This window comes from Rutilus rutilus (assembly GCF_951802725.1).
Source record: "Rutilus rutilus genome assembly, chromosome: 17".
Taxonomy (NCBI): Eukaryota; Metazoa; Chordata; class Actinopteri; order Cypriniformes; family Leuciscidae; genus Rutilus; species Rutilus rutilus.
This window is the reverse complement of record NC_140230.1, coordinates 27,904,895-27,929,227: the sequence shown is the minus strand read 5'-3', so window position 1 is coordinate 27,929,227 and position 24,333 is coordinate 27,904,895. Positions and strand designations below refer to the sequence as shown.

General features: G+C 38.7%; 1 protein-coding gene across 1 annotated transcript in view; it reads left to right on the top strand.

Moving 5' to 3' along the window:
- Positions 1-24,333, top strand: part of rspo2 (R-spondin 2) — a 61,354-nt gene continuing 37,021 nt past the window's right edge. Inside the window, exons 1-2 of the mRNA XM_084385414.1 lie at positions 1-921; positions 22,029-22,217. Coding sequence (XP_084241540.1) covers positions 819-921; positions 22,029-22,217 — 292 coding nt within the window. The 5' untranslated portion in view covers positions 1-818. The remainder of the gene's footprint in view (positions 922-22,028; positions 22,218-24,333) is intronic.

Below are 24,333 nucleotides of genomic sequence, written 5' to 3'. Positions count from 1 at the left end.
ATCTTCTAAAACTTAAACAAGGAGGGGGAGAACAGCCCTCTCTCTGGCCGAGGGGCTTCTGAAAGTGCTCCGAAAAACCCCACAAGATCTTGGGAGTCTCCACGTGACAGCAGCGCCTATATAGCATCAGCACCAGTAGAGTGATACTCCATCACCAGCCGAGCACTGCAGCATATGCCACAGTTACACACACATCCTCATGCACCTCAAGGGTTTATTCTAGAGCTTTTGCAGACTATTGCATCCATGTGTTTTCTCACTCTGTCTAGGGGACGAAAGGACTAAACTTTTCCTGCGAGAGGGATGCTGGATGTTCCAAGTCCACTTTGGCAGTCGGAAGGAACTTGATGTATAGGCAAAGTTTCTCTTTTTTTGGACTGGACTCGCGCAGGTATATTTCTTTCGCTCTGTGCATCTACTTTTGAGGGCACCCATCTCGTCTCGTGCGCTTTTGGAGATTCGCTAATTCCTTCAGTTATTTTGAATGAAATAGTTCACTCGCAAACACATTGAACCATCAAGGTGTATTTTTTAGTCAAAGAAGCTCAAGTTAAAAGCTTTTTCTTTCTCCACAGACATTAACGAGACACTTTTTTGTTTAGTGTAAAAAGCACGTTTCGCTCTCTAAAATGACATTAACCGGTGGTGAGAAATGGTGTTTTCTCTATGTGTGACACAACCGAGTCCGGACTCCTCAACTCCCTGCTCCTCTGTGGGAAAATATACATATTGAAACCTCATATACGGACCTTGAAGGCTCGCGGCGAGTAGCTTTGACGCTTTCTACCTTGAGTCGGGACAATCATACAGCCGCCCAGATGCAGTTTCGCCTGTTCTCATTTGCGCTGATCGTGTTGAACTGTGTGGACTACAGCCACTGTCAGACGCAGCAGTCTCACCGCTGGAGAAGAAACAAAAGAGGTGAGTGACATGTGTGCGTGTGGATTTGATAGAAGCTTCAGCTTATTAATTCACATTAGTCATTTAGGTGACGCTTCTACATGGATAGACTTTCGGTAAGCGCGTGACAGGGACAGTCCCACCTGGTGTTACGCTGCTTCGTCACAAAAAAAAAAAAAATACCATGGTAACCGTAGCACGCTTTCTGAATCTTTTTGTCAATTTAACTTTTTGATGGAAGCGGTGGCAAGTTGCCATAGTTTTACAATTGTAAAAATAACTAGTTTTAACTATTTGGCGAACATGTATCGTTACCATGGTAATTTTTGTAGAACGAGGTTCGGTGAGAGATGTTCATGGATCATTTAATTTCACGTTTGAACGTACAACATTACGGTTAATACTAACACTGGGCACCGCAACTTCTCTTAGCTTTAGTCACACGTATGTTGGCAAAACGTTAAAAAATAAGACGCTTTTATTTTTGAATTATCATAGATTGAGTAAATAACCTGTTAACGTTACTCGCCCATGTAAGTTATAACGTTAGCCTATTTGTTTGTTGTATATTTTGCCATGTTGAAGTGAACCCAAGAAAGCAGTTTTAGGACGTTTAGCCTACTGTCTGAATTTTAAAAAGACAATGGGCTGTTGAACCTTCAAGATGAGAATTTAGGATTGGGATTGTGTTTCAGCATCAGTTCCTGTCAGAGAAAGCTCTATATGGTGTCTCCATTTGATGCATAAAGATGACGTTTTAAAGGTCCAAACGTGAAAAAAGCGTATCTTTTTTTTTTTCATCGGCGTCATGTTTAACCAGCCTAACGTTACTCCTTTAAATTTTTAAAAAATAACGGCGCCCAGAACTCCGTTTAAGAGCTTTAAAACGCACATTTTAGGTTGGTAGAGAACATGACATGAACAATTGAGAGCCGGTTTAAAAAAATCAATAGATCAGCTAGCTGAAAAGAGTGCGTTATACTTTCTTCTTCAGATGTTTCGTCCAGTTCTACTAAACGTATCTGTAGGCTATCATTTTATTATAAATTCACACATTTATCATTTAATCTTTAATGTTTTGCTTTGAAAGTGTTTAATATTCTAGAGACGGTTGGATGTGTTAGCGACGCCAAAAAAATAATTGATTTCGGAACGCAAAAATAATTGCTTTCGGAACTCAAAAATTGCTGCCATTAAAAAAAAAAAGAAAGAAAAAAAAGTCGTCACCCTGGAAGTTTATGAATAATCCACACTCTTTACTAAAGCCTTAATATATATATATATATATATATATATATATATTATGTCAAATCTCATTTTGATTGTGATGAGTTGGTTAGTTGACATTTGCACGTCATGTTTTGTAGAGCTGTGTTGCCTACATATGAATTATCTCAAAGAATATGGGCAATTCATTCTCAAAGTACTGACTGTAGAACAGACCCTCACAGTGCGGCGCTGTCTGGTGGCCATTTGATGAGTTGAGCTTTTCTTTACCCTTTTCAAATGCACTGACCCCCCTCTTGCCCTAAGCCGCTTTTAATTGATCTCACAGACAGACATTGATTAAGCTTTGAACAACTGCTGCAAGTATAACAATCCACACTTAAGATCCACAGGGATTTAACCCATCAGTAAATATAAGGGGTTGCCTTGCTTAGCCAATGCATATGGACACGGGGGGCGGGGGGGCTGCTGGAAGTCAAACATTTCAAACGTAACCGTCCCCCCTAAACCTTAAACTCTGGAACATCATTCATTCACTGCATGTGACAGGACAACCGCCTACATGTCTCCCAATTTAACTTGAGCCCAAATGAAGACACTTGCTGACACCATGGCTGATATGCGCTCTTAAATCCGCAGAGATGTAAATTGGGAGGCATTCATAGATTTAATCATATGCATGGCATGCCAGGGGAGATCTGCTCCGGCTGAGAGCCCCAACCACTGCCCATCTGCAAATAATCAGTCAGACACTGTAGGGAACTGGCACACACAAGTTTTCAGCCCCACTGTTTTTCTACAAGATTTGCGATTTCAGATACTACGTAATATAATTTTCTTAATAGGATCAAACTTGTTGGCAGAGGCAGACTAGTTAAGCATTTTCAGGAGGATTGAAAGATTTTGATGGGGAAAATGGTGGCAGAAGTGCATCTGGAGGTGAGCGGGATCCTTTGTACTGTATTTGTAAATGGTGACGCATCTGTAAAACATGCCTTAGAGTTTTGAGTTTGCTCCTGCAAACTGAAAGGTGCGTGTACTATGTGGCTTGTTTCGGTTTGAAATGCCATTAAGCTTTTAGATGTGCTTCGTTCCTATATTTATCATGCTTATTGAGGGATGTGTCACTATTCAATTGAGTCTAAAACACTGAAGTGTTTTTCTTGCCCTCGGCACACTTGAGACAGCTTAATGTGCAGTCTTTTCTGGAGTGCTTGTGTGCACTACAATCCCACATCACCCCAGCGGCACGGTCAATCCTCTTGAACCTTGTTTTACAAGGCTTTGTCTTAACCACCCCACAAGTGTGTATATTCGCAACAGATACTCCACTAAAGCTGAGCAGACTGAAATCGAAGCTCAAATCATACCTTTTCTGTGTTTTCGTTCGTGATTGGTTTTGTGTCAGCTCTTTGCATTCGCACAGCCTTCCTCATATGAATATAACAAAGCCAACAGAAAGACACATTAAATTTGCACCTCTGTACCCCCCATTCAGTGCTTTACAGATGCCAGCGAGTTTGCAATGATATCATTGCTTGGCCCAGGGGTAATACTTTTCATTTTTATTCTTTGGCTAATGATGCCACCTGCTGACTACATAAAACTGTGGGCTCACGTGCCAGCGGAGACTAGAGAACATTCTCATACAGGACTTGCGGGTTTGACAGGCCAGGCTCAGGAGGGGTGGTAATGCTTTTACCTCAGAGCTACTGCTCTCAATATGACAACTTTTGACTTTTTTTTAATTGTATATAGGAACATACAAATTTGAATTTGACCAGTCTCTGTACTCAAGCCATCTACTTGCACTTTAAGTGAAACTCTGCACTACGGGAGGTTAAGGAGCGGCTAGCTCTGATGAACGGCCCGATTAAGCTCACAGTAATGGAACTAATAGAAGTCTGTTTCCAGAGAAACACAGTCGCGGTAATCCATGGGAAAGTGGAAGAGAGGAAAGGCTTAGCTCCATCCCTGAGCTCCTCAGCTTCACCCTGAAGGGATTAGGGGGAAAGCACCTGTATTTTAACACTATCGAACAGTTATATCTTAATCTGCTGGCAGCAAATGGCAATCTGTCCCATTATGCCTCAGAAACTGTTTTGTATTGATAAATGTTTCATAAAAATGAAATGCAAGATGATCAGTTTATATGGTTCATAGTTAAGCAAATCCAAACCTATATGCGTTTCTTTCTTCTGTGACGCACAAAAGATGATATTTTGAACAATGTCTCAATGTTTTTACTGCAATGATAGTCAATGTTGGCATACAGGTTTGGGACAAAGTAAAGATGCAAGAATTTTCATATTTGGATTAACTTTTGATTCAAGAGACATGGTGTGTGCAGCCCAATGCATGTAATTAGAGAATACATGTAAGAAAAAATGGCCTGAGCGGTTAAACTGCGAGAGTGTAGGATGTAAAAGACTTCTTTGTTATTAAAATCTGTCCGGGAAGACGTTTAAAATGAGTAAGGACAGAAAGAACTGTTTAGAGCTACGCTTTCTACAAGTTTATGTAAGGTCCCAGGTTTATGGGTGTAAGTGTTAATGTTGGCTCTTGCTATGTTCGTGCCATTTAATGTCCTGATGAAGTGCGTGACAGGATGGGTGACTGCTCCAGAGCCTCTTTATTTAAAAAAAAAAATAATAATTAAAAAAAAAACATTCTGCCACTCTTCTTTTGGAAAATGTGACATTTCCTTTCATTCTAATCCATAATGGACGGGATGTTTTATGAAATTGATGTTCATTTAATTTTGTCAAGTACAGCCAACTCTCTCACCCAGCCATTTATTCCGCTGGCCAGGAGTGACTTTTTTATTCCAGCAGGTTAGACGGTGTTGGGTGTGTTCGCTGTGTCCCTTTCCTGTCGCACCATAGCTTGCCATCGATCTGTGGTGTGATCGCTTTGGAGAGTCTCTGAGAATTGAGTGTGCGTGAGAGTGAATATCATTAGATGAAGAGTTTGATCTGGGGGCACTGGAGAGACTGTAGGGAGGGATGGATGGAATATTTGAGGAGATCAGTTGGTTTAATGGGAGCACCATCACCTGAGACGGATTAAATCTTTTGGTGTTCTCTAAGCGAACAAATATCCAATGATATGTCCCTCTCTCTTTCTGTCTCTCACTTTCGCCATTCCGCTATATCCTGAAGGTGTGTTTTTGTCAGTATGTATACATTGTAGTAAGTGGGTTTTTACATTACTTGCAGAATGTGGTGCTTGTGTATATAGATAGACGTGGGGTTGATTGCATAGAAAGGTAGTAGCATGATTAATTAGCCGACAATTTAAGTGTTAGACACTTTTTAAAAACCCTTAAAGGGATAGTTCACCCAAAAATGTAAATTCTGCCATCAAGTTGTTCCAAACCTGTATGAATTTCTTTCTCCTGCTGAACGCAAAAGAAGATATTTTGAAGAATATTCGTAACCAAACATTTGATGGGCCGCATTGACTTCCATAGTATGGGAAAAACAAAGTCAATGGGGCCCATCAACTGTTTGGGGCCCTATCCCTTTAAATGTACTACTAAAAGACTGTGCCCACATCCACTTCACTATTAACTCAATTAATTCTGTAAATTTAAACAGTCCCAAACTTGCTGTCCAGACCAGGCATCCTTTGTGCGGACATTTTCCTCATCACCAGGGGAACTGCCTCATGTTCAAAGTGGAGCATTGATGAGAATTGAATGCATGCCGCTCAGAGAGGTTTTGTAACACTTTCCACGCCTTTATTTGTCATGTCGCGGCAGAGAAATACCCATTGTGCATTCATAGTTTTTTTTGGTAATGTAACCAAGGGCATCCTCTCCACTGGCCTCAATCGTTGTCATCAGAAGATCCCATATGTTGGCAAAGCTAAATGCCAAACAGATGGTTTGCTCTCAGGCTACAATTTACCACACTGTAAAAGTTCATTTTCGGAAATGTGAAATAAAATAGAATTATTATATAAATCGTATTATAATAAGCTCCATATTTCCTGACGGTGATTGAAAACCGTTTTGCCACAGACAAAAAGTCCACTGAGCTTTTTAAATTCCATGGATGTTTTTTTATTTATTTTTTAACTTATTCACCTCTGTTATTTCCACGACAGCCAGACCCTAAAGTAATTTTACTTTAATGCATTGCTTATAAGGCTGCTAAATATGGTAAGCCAGTTGAGTCTGATTCTCTTAAGTTTGAGCTATGAAACTTCCAAAAAAATAGGACTTCCAAGAGGTGAACACAACACAAGTTGTTTTAACATTAAACAAATTGTTTAAAATAGTAACTTAAATCATACAATGACACAAATAAGTGAAATTTGAAGATGTTGATGTGCAAATGTAAATGAGGTGGACATAGCCTATTCATTGTGTCAGTTTTTTTTTTTTTTCACCATCGGGAGCATGAGCTTGCACTTATAAGATAAGTTAAGAGTAGTTCATTTTTAAAAGGTAGGCCTACATCTTGTGATCCCTGCTTTCTGTTTCTCTCCATTCTTTTTGATTTTGAAAGTAAGAATGCGTAATTTACATTTGCACATCTGTACCATGCATGTTATTCCAAAGCATTGCTTTTTACATCAAGTTCTGGTTCTGTTTGGTATCATCTGGACATGTGATGAAGTGAGACAAACATTGTACATGTCACTGACATAGTTTTGCCTGGTCTGTGACAGATATTTGCTGTGTTCCAAATCCTAGTAAGATTCCCCTGTAGGCAACTTTTTAAGGCATCATGTGTCTTTTCCAAGAGAAAAGAAAAGAAAAAAAGACATCTTAATTATGCTGTCATCTACGATGCTCACTTTTTGCCCAATTTGTAAGGCAGCATTGCTTGTGTCTTTCACAGAAACCACATGTGTATATATTCACACAATTCAATAATATTCAATAATCCTAATGCTCATTGAAGTACCATGCCATTCCTCTTGTGTTTCATTGAAAATTGAGTCGAATGTCCCGTGTATAATAGCATTACTTGTATGATGAATTCCTTTGTAGATCGTTCCAAATCACTTAAGATTTGGCGGTTACATTTCGGTTAGGACTCAGCTCTAGAATGCAGCTGCCTGTGTAGGTAGTAGACAGCGAGAAAGTTCACTAGATTTTGAAACCGAGCTTGAATGTTAAACAAACCTGCTGGTCTTTTACATAATACAATTCCTTATGAATCACCCACCCCTCGCATCTTGAACCAGCTATATGAGAAAGGATGGGAGAGCACAGACAGAGGAATGGCCCTTTCAGACAGGATGCGGAATGTCCTGCGCTGCGCTGTGAAACCCAATCATTTCAATGGTTTGCACCTCGCGAGGACGTTTTGTTGCTGCGCTGACCAAAACGCAAGCGCAGCGGAGCGCACCATTGGCGAGCTTGCGCGCACGCCGTGGTCAAAGTTCAAAATAGTTCAACTTTTGCCACTGCGCTCTGTGGCGATTACCTCCACGGCCAATAGAAATAGGGCATCCAAACAAGCGCGGAAATCAAAATGGATGAACAGCTAGTACTGTGTGTGTCGGAATTTCCTGAGCTGTACGATACAAGTTTGAGGTCGTATAGGGACAGCGTTGCGCAAATCGATTTGTGTCTGAAGCGCTACGCTAAACCATCGCTGCGCATTCCGCGTCCTGTCTGAAAGGCGCTTAATGGGGTGTCAGTTGAGTTGAATTTTGAAGAATTTAATTGGTGGTTCAAAATGTCCTGAAAGGGTTGGAGAAAATCGAACTGCCTTGAAGTATAGGCTCTCTGTGTTCCCAGGCCTTGCCAGGTTCTATTCCGTACCACATTTGTTCTCCATGTGCGAGTATGTCTGTCCGTGTGCATTCAGGCTTTCTACCTAGTCTGAATCGATCTGCGAGGGCCTTGTTGTAACGTGAGCTCTAGAGGCTTCCTCCATAAAAAAACACACACACATAGCTACATATGCAGGCGTGTGTGGCCTGTCTCTGGCTCCGCTAGATATTTACATCCACGCCTACACAAATCGCTGGAACAACAACAAGGGGGAACGTTGGGCTGCCGTTTCCCCCTCCCCATCTCTCTAACACCCGACAGATGGACAGGCCTCCTCTGTTCCCCTGCGCTTGATAGGACCTCTAATTACGCATCCAGACCACATCAAACCAGCCATCCACACGCCTTGCTTTCAGTATAGTGCGGAAGTGATACGGTCAGGGGCAATAAAGCTACACCACTTGCTTGTAATTTGTTTGTGAATCGAGCTTGGGTCTCGTCCCCTTTGCCCTGTCATTGTGCCCGTCTCCATCGTGAGTCTAGGTCGAGGATGTCTGGACCTTCTAAGAGCTTGAAAGGGAGGCAGAGACACCCTGCCTGCTGCCCGCCTGCCTGTGGAACCCAGAAGTCCTGGTGTGGTTTTAATCAAGGCCAGGCATGGTAGTCATTACAGTGCCCTGGCGCTAAGCTCATTGTCTTTCTTTGTCTCTCTCCCTCCCTCTCTCTCTTTCTGTGAGGATTCAACATGCAACTCAGATGTGAAGGGGTCCTCAAGGGTCACTAGCCCTTGATGAGAAAGTGTCAGTGGTTTGTGTGCAGTAGCCAGCTCGTATCTGTAATCAGCGTATTTGTTTGGAGTCATGAGTCATTGCAAAACTCGCTTAATTCAGAAAGAAACTAAACAAAAAGGTCTTTAAAACATTCTGTTCTCTATTATATAATAAGCTGTGCAATGGGAAATTATCGTTGTAAGCTATTATTCAGATGATTCGGTGTCAATCTTGTAAATTTGGTATGGCTAGGAGTATAAAAATGATACATTTACTTCATTACTGTAATGCCAGTTTATAAGTAACATGGTTACATTTACATTAACATTTACACTTATACATTTTTATAAGTAACATTTATAATAGTTTATAAGTTATCTCTCACAGAGCTAATATACAGTATAGGGACACAGTTATATTAGGAAAATATTTAATTAGCTTACACTATTCAGAAGTTTGGGGTCAGTAAGAATTTTGTTCTTTTGAACTTTTTATTTATCAAAGAATCCTCAAAAAAGTATCATGGTTTCCACAAACATGAAGCAGCACAACTGTTTTCAACATTGATAATGATACGAAATGTTTCTTTAGCACCAAATCAATGATTTCTGAAGGATCATGTGACACTGAAAACTGGAATAACGGCTGCTGAAAATTCTGCTTTGCATCACAGGAATAAATTACATTGTAAAATATATTATAATAGAAAACAGTTAGGCCTATTTTAATTTGTAATAATATTTCACAATATTACTGTTACTGTTGGATCAAGTAAATTCAGCCTTGGTGAAAAATACTTTTTTCAAAAACTTTTAAAAATCTTACTGACCCCAAACTAAACAGTAGGCTTGTGCATATTTGAGATTAAATATTTTATTCCTATATATTTAGAAAATAGTCCCTTACTTCATGAGCAGGATGCTGATTCTTATTGGAGAGGTCTTGTATCACCCTTATTTGGCTTATTTTGATATCTTGATGTTTTGAATGTCTTGAATACTTGGGGTTAAATATGTAAGGAGTTTGATATTGATTTGAGTTAAAATAGTTGTATTATGTTTTACAGTTTAGTGGGCATTATATTTTTGCCTGCAGATTGACCAATCAGAATCAAGTATTCCAGTGAGCTGCGTGATAACAGGAAGTTTTTAGCAGCTATAGGGTGGTGCAAGGATGATGTATTTTTGTATTTTTTGTCAAGGGTGTTGCTAACTTCCGGGTTGGCCTACAAAAATACGTCCTCCCTCCACCACTCTATTGTCTCTTTTTGCGTTGTCTTTGCTGATGCTGGGTCATGTGCCTGCATGTAATGTAGTCTGGCAAGAAATTCACAAACTCAGGTTATGATTTTAATGTGGTCTTCAATTCATCAGACTCTGAAGTTTCGAAATGCAGAGGACGACTTCAATTGTGGTGAGTTTATGTATTATGCGACTTCAATATATCTCTGTTTTTGTCCCTTTATTGTCCATTTGTCTTTAACTACCCACTGGGCTCAGTGGTAGATAGATATTTAGATGGGGTCAGGCCAGTGGCGGCACGAATGATAAAGAAAAGGTTTAGGATGTGGGGAAAGAGAAAATATCCATGCACATTTCACAAATTCCTCCTTTTTTCACCCACTCAGTTATCCACTTGTATTACATCTTGGCTGACTTCAACAGTGTATTATTTTATTTGAACCAGAGCCAGACCTCAGAAGCACACCGTCTTCTCTTGTGTAAACAGCTGTCACGGAGAGGGACGGTGCGTTGAAGGTATCCGCAGGCAGGGGTCACATGTAGTTTTCATGTTCATGTGCTAATAATGGCTTTGGTGGTGGCACTCCAGTAATGGATAATACCAGCTTGTCACTGTAATTAACATGCATCCAGCATGTTTCCATTCCAGCATCATTACTCCAGTCTTCAGTCACATGATACTTCTAATGTGCTGAATTAGTGCTCAAGAAACATTTCTTATTATTATCAAATTTGAAAACAGTTGTGCTGCTTAAATTTTATTTTTTATTTTTTTATTTTTTTGAAAACTTGTTTTTTTTGTCAGGATACTATGATGAATAGAAAGTTCAAAAGTACAGCATTTAAATAGAAATGTCCTTGCTGAATAAAATAAGTATTGATTTCTTAAAAAAAAAAAAAAAAAAAAAAAATTCTTACTGACCCAAAACCTTTGAATAGCATAGTGTAATATTATGTTAATGTTGTGTATAGTTAAAGTCATTTAATTATTATAATGCTTTTTCGCGTCGTCTAAGTTATCACTTTTTGCCAACAAACATTTTTAGCAAGAATTTCTTTGACAAGATCAACAGTGCTTTCAAGTCTCAAAAGCAAAAGAAGAGAGTTGCATGGTGTGGCCAACGTGTTTATGGGAGTACGGGGCCATACAGGGGCCGTATCTGAGATGTATCTGGCTGCCAGACAGGTTTGTTTTAGTAAGAGCAAGAAGAGGTTGAAGTTGAGTGATTATAACAGAGCTCTTTAGTGTAAGCTCTGCCCTGGGGAGCAGATGAGATGAGCGGCCATTACATAAAACGCTGCCCTGGTGTTCATTTGTATCTGGAAGTGTTCTGGCATGTCCTCGCTGGCCAGGTTTTCACGGGGATTTGACAAATTTGTAACAATACACGCAGATTTTATACATTGTGCCACCCATGTGTGCAGGAAACCGCAACTGTAGAACCTGTTTTTGTTATTTTCAAGCTTATGCTTATCGTATGCCTGCCGTTTTTGAAGTCGATGGCATGGGTGTTGCGTGGTATCCTGTTGAATTTTTGCTTAATTAGCTCAATAGAAGTTTTTGAGGGTCTGCTGAAGCTATTTATGGAGTAGAAGACTCAGTCTTGGGCATCAGGCTTTGAAGTCCCCTCACAGTGGTTGGGACCATATGAGGTTCCTCGGCATGTTTCTGCCTGCCACCCCCGTGGTGCTCTCCACTTTTGACCCTGTGGATCACTTCTGATCTGGCCTGTAGGGAAGGGTTGAGCCAGGGAGGTGGAGAAGAGGTCTCGTTAAAGGGTTAATGAGGTAATACCTTTCATGTTCCATAGCATAGCACAGACTCAGGCGTGAAGGCAAACAATACTGTGTAGAGGGAGGTCTGATGGGTAGTGTGTCTGTCTGTATATGTATGGGTGTGGGTGGGTGAATTTTATGTCCACTCATAATTCTAAACTTAGTTTTTAGAGGTGTTTGCGAAGGCAAGCTTCACGAATACCAGTGCTTAAACTTCCGGTTTGAGTTTTGAACAACCCGTAAATGCTTATTATTAAACTAATATCAAATAATAAAAATGATTGGAGTAGGTTTTACAAGAAAATACTATTTCAGACTTAATTGTCATGTTTAATTCAATGTGTTACTTGCCATTTCTTTGTAATTATTTGTCAAATTTACTAGCAATCTCTGAGTGATTGTTTCAAAGTAAATCCTACACCAAATTCATAATTTAAGCTAATGACATGAGTGATACCTCAAACCATGCGGCTTGAGAACAGCTGTGCTATTACTTTTCCAAGTGACTCATACATGATACACTGACAAATGATAAAATGGATGAATAAAGGGAGCCATATCATGTCAGTAACAACTGCATAGCAACATGCTGGTTCTCAACCAAGACAACCAGAACAATATCTTCTATAACAATATTTAAAGGGATTTTAGAGCTTGACATTTCTAGAAAAAAATCATATATATATTTTTTTAAATACCCTTGGTGTTTTAAGATTTTTATTAATTTACATTATGTTTCTAGGTCTATAAATCACTTTTTTTAAATTAGGGTACCTCATATTGTCATGTTTGCTGGTGTGGTGCTGGTTAGCAAGATAAATTCAAACAGTCTTCATTAACAATCCTAAACAACTCAGAAATTAAACTTGACCAAAATTCACACTAACGTTAACCCATAGGTTGACAAGAATCGACAACTACAAACTGAAACACAGGAACTTAAATACAAGGAGCAAACGAAGGTAATTAAATGAATAAGCTTAAAATAATAATAAATTATAAGCTGTCTCATTTCGAAGGCCGCGTCCTACAGAGGTCGCATTTGTCAGCCACATACGTCATTGATGGTGCTTTATTTCAGTAAACTCACCACTACATTTCAAAGTCATTAATCCTTAAATCCATGAATGTTTCGCCAATCATTATTACATATTCGGGTCTTTAGCGACCCGGATATCGAACACGGATGGATCTCCACCTGTCGTGATAATATAAAACTCTCCTCATTAGAGTAACAATTACAGAAGAATAACATAAAGCATATTTTGTTACCTTTTGGAGCTTGGAAGGGTTCAGTTTGAGCAGATGTTTTATACCATTACCACTGTCCTCATCAGAGCTCATTCAGTATCTGGCTCATATTTGCGATCTCAAAGATATTCTCAAAACTATTATTTTCAAAATCAATATTTTGATCGCTGACAGCTTCTTCACCAGACCACAAATATTTGATTGCGTTTAGTACTTGCCTTAAATGGATAAGAAATTCTGCATTTACCTTCATGTTGTTCCAAACCTGTATACTTACTTTTTGACAAACGCTAAAGGAGGTTTAAAAAAGAAATTTGATTGGATCACTGGCAGGCGGAGAAGGAGGGTCTTGTTAGGTCCGCTAATGCTCAATGTTGTGAAACTATCCCAGGCACGTCTTTTCTCTGATCTCTTGGCAGCGACATTGCTCTTTCTCCATCCAAAAAATCCACTGCTAGCTGTTTAGCATGTTTGTAGAACAGCATGTGTGACTGAATTGTGGGATTCAGAACCCATTGTGCCACAGGTGTGAAAATTAGGTGTGAGGTTTATGTGTGATAAATTACCAACAGGTGTGCTAATTTTAACCGTTCCACTTCCCACCCTCTCCACCACCACCCTCATGTCTTTGCTTCTCTGCCACTTACACTGCTATCATTTGCAAGGTCTTTTTATAAGCATAAATCAAACAATTTAATACAAATTGACTGATTTTAATTCATTTTAAAATAATAATATTAAAATATTTTGCTAGTGGTAGAAAAATAAAAACTGCTCATAACAGATAAAGTCTCTTTGAAAAAGTCTTACTATTGTGCACATATTTGTGAATCACTTGCATTTATCTTTTATTAAGGATGCTTAGATATTTTAACTAGAAACAAGACCAAAATACTGATCGAGAAAATGATTCATCTCAGACCTCACCTCTGAACTTTCTTTACAGACCTGAGACCATAATAGAACATCTCACTCTGAAAAGAATTCATGGAGTGGAAAAAGCTGCTAACTTCCAAATTCCATTCTAAAGAAGAAGAGTGAGCTGTGCAGAAACATAAACATGTCTTCTCACACATAGCCCCGACATGACAGATTGCCTTTTGCACCTTACAGCACCTGTCTTTGGTCCACACATGAAGATTTTTCTTTTTTTATAATTTTTTTACGAGATTCATAACAGATAAAGTGCTATTTGACCTCTCGTTCAAAACTCTCATTGAAGAATTACAGCATATCAGCAGGTATTCATTGTATTTGCTTTTTTAAATGAAAATTTACATGAATCAAGATGTCTGCTCTTTCATGCTTAATTGCAGTTTGCCTGAAGATAATGCTAATCCCTTTTCACAGCACGTTAATATGATATATTTCAGAATGAAATGGGATATCCAACAAGAAAATATGTATATATGTACATATTTATATATTTTTGTTGAATTCAGTTTCTTTAAACAATTTTTCTCATGTCTCATTCCCACCAGGGATTGAACCAACAACATTTTTGGTTACCAAATACAAACCCTAAGTTTTAAAAACTTGGATTTTAAAAACTACCAAGAGCAGTGCAAACTAGCGTCTGGTTTAAGACATGTTTTTTTGGGCGGTAAATAATGGCGCAAATACCAGTAACTTGACTAGCGCAAACCTTAGTAAATCACCTTGCATGATTCATTTCAATACTCTCCTCCCATTAATTTTTCGTCTTAAAAGGGAAACAATACACTCAGCTGCAAAAATAACTGCGTCCACTTTTCAGCACTCATTTTTCACTGTAGTTTTTTAACGGCAAAAGAGGGTTTGAGTTGGCGCAAGCTGTTAGTAAATCTGGCCCTAAGTCAACTAAATAAATGAATAAATGTTTCATCAATGAGAAAATGTTCAGTTCTAGTAAATAATTGGCTACCTTAAATGACTGTATTTCCTACTTTAAATGAATGACAATAATCAGCCCGTATGTGTGCTCTGCAATCTCTCTGCAGACTTAAAAGCCAAGCCAAGGTATTAGCATACACGTCAGCAGGTTTGCCCTCAGGTCTGAATCTCCTTTTGTCTTGCACCAACTGCAAAGAAACACTAACACCAGTACCAGCTGCCCAAACTTACAGGGCATGTTTCGATATCATGTCCACCGATTCAATCGCGGTGATCCAATCTACAAATCCATCGGTGCTTGCCATGCCTCCCGGGTCTGTATCACAGGAACACTCTCACTAAGCTAATAAGCCAGTGCCGTGAAACAAATGTGTTTACTCAGACACATGGGTGCAGAATCATTATAAGTAATGGGATTGCCCTAAATTGTAAACATATGCATACAGTACAATCTGTTAAAGTAAACTGGAGTTAGGGGGGAAAAACATGGATGCCTAAATCCTGACTATTTCCAGCTGCAAAGTAGTCGGAGGTGAGGTCCAGCATATTTTCTGCTAAATTTGAGGAGAAATGTGCCTGTAGAGCAAAACGTACCCTTGCCATATCCCACCATTCTGGCTCTGGTGTATTAATCTTCAGCAAAGTGTGATTTCCATACCCATGACCATGACAAATAAAGTCAGATGCAACAAATGCGGGTGGATTGATGCAGTTTTCCATGTACTGCCTTCAACCATGTGGAACAATGTGGGGACTGGCACACTTTTAGTGGATGATCTGAAAGTTTTATTGCATACTCCCAGTTTCTTTTCCATTATAAGAGGCGAGCGTTTCTGATTCTAAATGGATGGTTTACCCAAAAATATTTACCCTCATGTTGTTCCAATGCCGTGTGACTTTCTTCCTTCCACAAATGGAGATTACAATGAAAGGGAATAGTGGCTGAGGCTGTCATTCAGCCTAACACCCTCTTTTTGTGTTCCACCGAAGAAAGAAAGTTATACAAATTGGAACAACATGAGGGTGAGTAAATGATGACAGAATTTCAAAATGAGACAGCTGACTCTGTGCTAACTCTGACTTTTCTCTCGATTCTCATTCATGTAATGCTGGTTACTCATTAACACATACAAATCCTCATTTTAATAGAACTTTGAATGGTCGTAGTATATTGTATCATATTGGTATTTGCTCCAATACTTATTTGTGGTGGATTTTGTACGGTGGTTTAAAGCAGTGTTGTTATTGATATCTACAACAATTAAAAAAATGTTTTTGTTATATATAAACCAGAAATAAAAAAAATAAAAACACTTGCAGACACATAGGGTAGCCTTGGCAACTAACTAAAATAAATAAATAAGTACTAAAATGACTATAACTGAAATTGAAAATAACTCATACTATGACAAAAGCACATAACAAAATTACTAAAACTTAAATGAAAATATATATATAAAAGCTAATTCTAAATATTAATAAAAACTATATAATTATATTAATGATACTAAAATAATGCAGGTTTAAAGGTAAAAGTTATATACGTTTTTTTTTACTTATCCCAGTTTGCTGGTCTGACAACTTTTTGCTCAACCAATTATTATAATTTTTTTATTTAAGTTGGTGGTTTTAACTTTAAAACACAATTATGACATTTTAGTGACAATGTCATTTGAAGCTCCTGTAAAACTAGTTTATGTGCAAAATGAAGACAAAACAGATTGTAACTGGTCCCACTTTTGCTTTACTTAACAGTAGCAGAATTATAGCTTATGTAGAGAGACCGAGAATGACCTCCCATCTATCTTTTAAACAATTCTTACTAATTGAATGAACATTGAATTAGCCTCATAGTTGTAGGTACTGTGCTTCTTCATGGCTTCCTCTTTTTCTTCTAGAGATTTTTGTATTTTAACTTTTTACAGCTTTGAATCTTGACAGATGATGCATGATATCATCTAGATTGTAGGGAAAGGGATGATGTCACCGTATGATGTCATAGGTATTTGTGAGTGTGAGAAAGAGAGATCATTGGGAGTGTTGCGAGTGTTTGTTTGAGGTGGGGGGGGGGGGGGGGGGGTTGCCCTTTCTTCCCAGCTCTGGCGGCCCGAGGCGATGAACGGCACAGTTGTTTAAGAGTCTTTAAATGTACCTGAGACAGTTTTTTATTTTCTGTCGGTTCTCACTCACACTGTAATTACTGTTGATCAGGATTCAAAAGAAAGCCAGCCAAAGCTGAACGAAGGCAACGCAATCCAACAATGCCGTCATACGTTGTGTTCTGAGCTTGTGATTCGCATGAATGAAGGACCAAGAATTTTGCGTTTACCTGAATGAACCACAGTCTCCCCACAGAAACTGGGCACAGTGAAGCTAGCACACAATATTGTTGGTTAGATATTTTACTCCTCATAAGTTAAATTTCATTTCACTAATGTCTGCAGATGAATAGTTGTCTGCAGTTGGATGCCATACCTGTCATTTGATGTTCCTGATGTCAACAGGGATGTGCCGATTATAGATGAGAGAGGAAAGCAAATGCCCAGAAAACTGTGGCGAACGATTGAGAGAATAAAGGAGAGAAATGAAAATAACGACCCTTCATTTTGCTCCCCAAACAAATCAAGACATCCACCTCTAATCCGTTTGTACTGGTGATTTTCTGTTGCCTCATAAAGCCTCATTCTTGGCTAACAGAAATGGAGGAGACAGTATGATGAGCTGTCTGCTGGTTATTTTACACCAGGGTTCCTCAAATCCAGCTTTGGAGAGCTGTCCTGCAGAGTTTAGCTCAAACCAGGATCGAACTCACCTACCTGCAATTTTCTAGTAACTCTGAAGACCTTGACTAGCTTGTTCAGGTGTGTTTGATTAGGGTTTGAACTAAACTCATTTAGGCATTGGCCCTCCTGGACCGGATTTGATGAACCCTGTTTTACACCATACAATGTCACACTCTAGACGATTTGCAGAAATTGTCTCGTCTTCTGGTCAGGCTGCAATAATTTGGAGTCCTTGTGGTGTCCTAAGCCCAGATGTTCAAAGTGGATAAAGGTAAATACAGTTGTTTAGGTTGTAGATGGATCGTTTAATGCATGATGAAAGAAGGCACTTGCATAGTTTGGTTTTGTGAAACATTAGTCCCGTGCTCTCAGTGTAAACTATTTTGCTTTGTTATGGGAAAGGGCAGTTCAAAGAGAGGTGCACAGGTTGTCAGGTTGATGTCAGGGGCGTTGGAACAGTTTCAAAGTAGCGTAGAAGCATTGAAGTCAATATTACAAAGAGTTTTTTTCCCTTGGAATATTGTGTTGAATATGGGTTTAAAGCTGCATCATTGCATGGATAATGAAATTTAATAATCCATTATAATACCTAATGTGTTACGGATGCCATCTCAGATTATCCACTTGCACAGTTTTAATGAGGAAAAGTTCATGCTGCAGAGATTGGATTTCAGCATTATTATTCATAATTGCATGCTTCAATTTCAAAAAGTAAATTAACTGTTGTTGTTTGTCTTCCCCAGTTGTGATTCTTTAGTTTGCTGATGTGATATTATCCTTTCATTTTATTGGCTCAGTAATGTGCACAAATTGAAACTTGGATAAAACATTGAGACTATGAATGTAAAGCCTAATATATTATTTTGTTTATGTTTAACTGTAGTTCAGTCAAATCGTAGTCAGAACAAATGTTTATTTAACATTTTTTCTCAGGATAGGGGTGAATATTTGTGAAGTTAAAACAAGAAATGTGTTTCTCTCTCTTTAAAAAAAAAAAAATCTTAGTTTTAGTTCTGCAATATACGCTTGCCAGCATAAGTTACACTCTGGCAGGTTAACATGACAGACTTATGGTAAAGTTTAAAGCTCACGCTGGTATGATTCTTGGAACAAAAAACACTCTTAGCAGCCAAATTAGGCTTATCCACTGTAATTTACATAGAACTCGAAATTCTGCCAGACCGACACACTTAGATAATTAGCGTTCTAGAGTGACTTAAAAACATAGCCGGAGATGTTGTTTACATGTATGGAAGCCACTTGGATCGTTCGGTTTTTCTTGGATGGACTTTTATCATTCAAACAACGAGGGCAGATTTCTGTGCGAATAAGACGCATAAATGCCACATGATTGCTATGACATAAATACTTTAAATAATTTTTTTTTTTTTTCTATTTAGCTTGAGTTTAAGTATAAGTAGAGTTGAATGCAGAATATGAATGAGGTCCTACTGGGCACTTTTTCTTGTTTGTTTCCCCTCTTGGGTCCCAGTGTCTCTTTAAGGCCTGATTTGACAGTGATATTGGAAAGCCATCAAATTTTCTGGTTTAGAGCTTGAATTTAATCCCCTTGATGAATTGATGAAAATACGATTCAGAATGGAAGACTCCGGTCATCGCTCCAGGTATAAATCAGCTGGCGGTGAAAAGATTTCCGTAAAATGTGGAAGCGCTGGGCCCTCTAGGGTGGCTCTTGGACACCCTTGCCCTAGACACACCAGATCCCAGCATCCTTTTTGACATGCCTGTGGTCAGAGCTGGGAAAGCCGTCCTCAGACATGCTGCTGTTCCAAAAATCTCGTATGAGGCAAAAAAAAACGTCAGCTATGCCGTATCCCTTACTCTTTCCATTTATAATTACTAGGCCAGTGAGAGCATGTCCCGTCAGTGCTGGTCTGAATATCATGCCATACAATTGATAACAAGCAAAACCCTGCCAAACACAAGGCGATGAGGGAAACGATATGATCATGCAGGGCAATCGTTGCACTGATGTGATTGTTCATAGTTGATTGTGTTGTTCAAGCTCATGTTGACAGCAACAGTTAAAGTAATAATTGAACTGCCGCATTTAACTCTGACAGTGGGATGAAAGGAATAACACCCCTATGATTAAGAACAGGGGAAACGGTTTGTGATATTGCCATACCACCCTCAATTAACCAAATTCAGTAAGGGAAACGCTCTGATAGTTTTCGGCTTTTTGAAGTTCCAACCTCACGCCAGTCCTGGTTTCCGCCTGTTCTCTGCACTACGATCGCAATCAGGTCTGAAGTATGTGGGCTGAGTCGGGGAGATTTTTTACCAATTTATGGTGAATGTCAGGTTTCTATAAACATGTTCAAACTGTATACCATATGTCCATATGTGTGGTTGGGGAAAAAATGTGTCCAGATCATTTCCTTGTCACAAAAACACTGAGGTCATGAATCAAGCTCCACAATAATGTTGTCTATTTTTTTGGTTAACATGAAAACAACATGATAAAAAACTCTTTTGATCTAGCCTTCCTAATCCGCACTAGAGCTTTTTGTTCCAGGATAGTTGATTGGCAACATTTCAATTTTACAATGTAAACTTGACTGTGTATAGCACATGGCATTGACTGTGTAGCATATAGATAACATAAATGCTGTGATGAATACAAAAACAATTTTTTTTATAATTCAACATCACTGATTTTAGTTTTTTCTCACTACAAGAGATAAATTCCTGTATGGTTCCTGTATGTCTGTTGTCACATATTAAAGGTCCCAAGTATATCTGATCCCAAGCAGTCAAGCATTTTTACTTAAAATTTCCAGTCCTTTATCAAATTTGAAAATGTTAAATCTATATTAAAGACAAGTTTATGTCTTATTCTGCTCCTTAGCATATTTTAATTACAATATTGGGCACTTGGAAGGGCCTTGTTCAACTAAACATTAACATAAGCATGACGACATTTTGCAGCAAGCAAATGCAGTGAGCTACTAATGCTCAATGGTTTTAAGGTGCATACTGGGAATTTCTAGTGAGTATATTTTTTAGTGCACAAAGATATTGACAAGAAATGGTTCATTTGGGGAGCAGATTGATTGATGAAGAGTATTAGAACGGTGAACGGCAAACCTTCACTCCTCCTTGTGTATGGTCTGTCCAGTGGAAAATGTTTATGAATGACACATATTTTGTAACATCTTTTTAAGCCATGCAGAATTTTCTTTTTATGCGGTGCGCTCTTAATTTATTCAAACTGAAGAAAAGATTAGGGAAAAAGGGAATGGGAAAAAGGTCAGCGAAATGCATGATGTTTTATAAAGCGTTGTGGTGGGTCGTCCAGTTCGGACTGTTACGGTTGATCTACGGTGTGTGATATTTAAAACTTGGCTCCAATCAATAGCAATGTCTCTGGTTTGCAGCTATTGTGTGCGCCCAAGGACATTTTCCTGTAAAGGGGACGCTAAGGCGCTTACATTAAGAGACATTTATTGTGAAACGGTATGGTCGTTACTGGCTCCTTTGTCTTCTACCAGCAACATGATCCTTCTCGGAGTCAATGCGGTTTTGGGCTTTCAGCGGCTGTCTGAACTAAACTTACAGGAGTTGAGCTTTGAATCAAATCACTGTGCTGCGAAAACGTCAGGCCTCGCTAGTGTCACAGTAATGACAGTTTCTTTAGTCAATGAAAGTTTTATGTGTCAATGAAAATGTCTTAGACAGTTCTATAGCAGCACACGTTTAACCATTCAATAGAGGCCTTTGTAGTTAGCTTGCTCTGTGGTGAAGCGGTTTCAACTTAACGTTTCTGATTTGATTGCAAGAAAGGAGTCATGAACTATCACCATGCTCCCTTGAGCAAAGCACTTAACCTCAGTAAGTGTAAGTGTACAGTAAGTTTAGTTGTTGCTAAAAATGTGTGCTTTTATCTTGGTACTTACAGTACATTCTGCATTCATGTAGGTCAAGATTAAGGGTGCTGATAGTCCTGTATTTAAGCAAAGAATCTTTCATTTCTATATTCATTCCATACGGGATGCAATTTGTCCCTTATTTTAGCGTCTCACATTAAAACACTTGGGAAAGCTTCTGTATGTATCTCATTTGAATTGATTTACTATTCAGCATACAATTTTCATTGTTAAACTATTGCATATTAGAATATATTGGAAAACAAATTGCATGCAAGGGTTTACAAAGGTGATATATAATGATTATAACATATTCATGTTATATTTTGGCTGGGCTGAAGTTAAGTCAATACAATTTCTTCATTTCTTACACACACACTGTAAATAGCTGCACACGGTGACTGCAGCATTTTGTTTTTGTTTTTTTAATTTTGTGATCAATTGTCACATATCACCGGTGTTTCACTGAAATCTCAAGTGGCATGTTCTATAAAGAAATTGTTGAAAAGAGATTGTTGGCAAACCTATTATTTATGGTGTTATTAGCTGGTAAAGTGTCTGTTTTGTGTCTTCTTTTATTGCAGCTAGCTATGGAGCTTATCCTATTTGTAAAGGCTGCTCGGTGTGTTCAAAGGACAACGGGTGTATGAACTGCCAGCCCAAGCTCTTCCTGTTCCTGAGGAGGGAGAGGATGAGGCAGTACGGCGAGTGTCTCCACGCCTGTCCGTCAGGCTACTACGGCATGCGCGGGACAGAGATCAACATGTGCTCCAGTAAGATCCTACACTTACTCACTCACATATACACACACTGCCTATTTGTAGCACAGGTGTGTGGATGCTAAAGCAAAGACATGCCGCTTTAGCATTCTTTACTCTGTAAAGAATATATTTACCGTGTCACATACTGTGAATAGGCCTACTCAAAGTAATTTGACCTTGTATTTGATTCAAGTCAAGTCACCTTCATTTATATAGCGCTTTTAACAATAAGGACTGTTTCAAAGCAGCTTTACAGTGATAATAGGAAATTAAAGTAACAGAGATTGTTTTGGCTGTACAGCAGCTCTAGAATAAAGTTATTGTCCATCTAAAGTTAGTTTTGATTGATTCACTTCCGTTGCAAAGATCATTAGTTATTAACTTAGGGGGGCGCTTACACGACACCGTTTTTACAGAAAACCCTTAACGCGTTCCGGCCCGCTCATTCACACAACAACAGTGCCTGTTGGCTCGAGAACGAAAACCTTGAAATAGGTTCCAAGTTGCAAGCCTTGAAAAAAAAATATATATATATATATTATTTTTTTTTTTTTTTTTTTTTTTTTTTAATAAGCTTGTAATTTTGGTTTGAGTGAACTGACAAATCTGACAACGTCGATTTGGCTAGTTAGGACTTAGCATTTTCCATGTGTTCTATCATAATTATGTTTAAGTGCTGTCTGTAGTTCCCTAACTACAATCAAAAACATCTAACTATTATATTACATTCAGTATGATACAAGTAGGGATGTGCAAAAATACATATTTCCTAAATCAACTAGTCATTCGGGCAACCGAAATCTTTTGTCAATTTTTTTTATGAACTGAATTCAATATTGACTAATCAGTTTCGTTTTGACCTGATTGGACACATTTTCTAGGGTGTGTTTATATAAGATGTGTTTTTGCAAGGGTCTCGAGATGAGTTTTTAAAAGTTACAATATTTCTTTCTTGACCTAGTGAGTTAATACGTGGCGTTTGAGATGGGATTCTTTATAAGAAGAGGACGTTTAGTCGACTTCAATTATTGACTAGTCAGATGTTGGATGTCACCCATCCCAAGAAACAAGAATGAAATAGGAAAACAATTTTTTTCTGCTAAGAGTAATATGATAGTCCTATTGGAATTGTTTATCCCCATCCTTCCATGCCCTGTATTTCATAACCTTATTTTAACATTTGTGCCAGGCCTGAGACACTCAGGACCTTTGAGGTTAAGTGAAAAGCCTGAGGTGTTGGCTTTGTACTTTATGTGAAAACAAAACTCTAACTCTTTGGATTGTTCGAGCCAAACTCCTGACAGACAGACCTGAAACCTCAGAGGAGTGTGTCAGGACCTACAATGCTAATAAACCCAGATGCAGTACAGATACCCCTGTATAAAAACATTTCCCTTCTCACTAGCAAACTCTATACAGATTTATCTGCCAATTTTATCAAAAGAGGAGGAGGGGGAAACACCTAAAACGCCTCATTTACCATAAACTGGATGTACCAATTGAGGCTACTTAGCGTTATAGAGCTCGCCTGTTCTCCACTAGTAATCAACGTCATTGCACCTACATTTTGTAAGTTCTTAAGTTGTGGAGAAGGGACAAAGGCATGTTGTTTTCTGAGACTGTCCTCCAACCATTCGTTGTCCTGGTTGAATTTTGATTTTAAATGATACTGATATGTGGCCAGTTAATCTGGATTCCTTTCCAGGAGAACTTCTCCCAGAACAAAACCTCACATTGTCACGTAGCATCAAATCTCCGCGCAAAGCCTACTTTGATGTGATCACTGTTTCAGTGACTTTGTAATCCAGCTTCGCATTTGACCCATCTCCTTAAGTTATGCTTTTTCTGTCATCTTCACTAAGCTCTTCATGTATGCCAGTCATAATGGGATGTTCTATCAGGGTTAGTGCGAGAACTAATCGTCGGGTCACTGGGAACAATTTCGAACACATCGCATCCGTTCAAATTCACTCTGCAAGTCCGCATTCTCTCTTGTCCGGGTTTTCAGCACGACTACAGTTCGTTCTTCCAAGAGCCTGAAACGGCGGATTACATTGGAGTTGATCGTGTTTTTAAAAAACATGCTCTGAAATCACTTAAGCAGCAGCTGCTTATCATTAGACCTTGA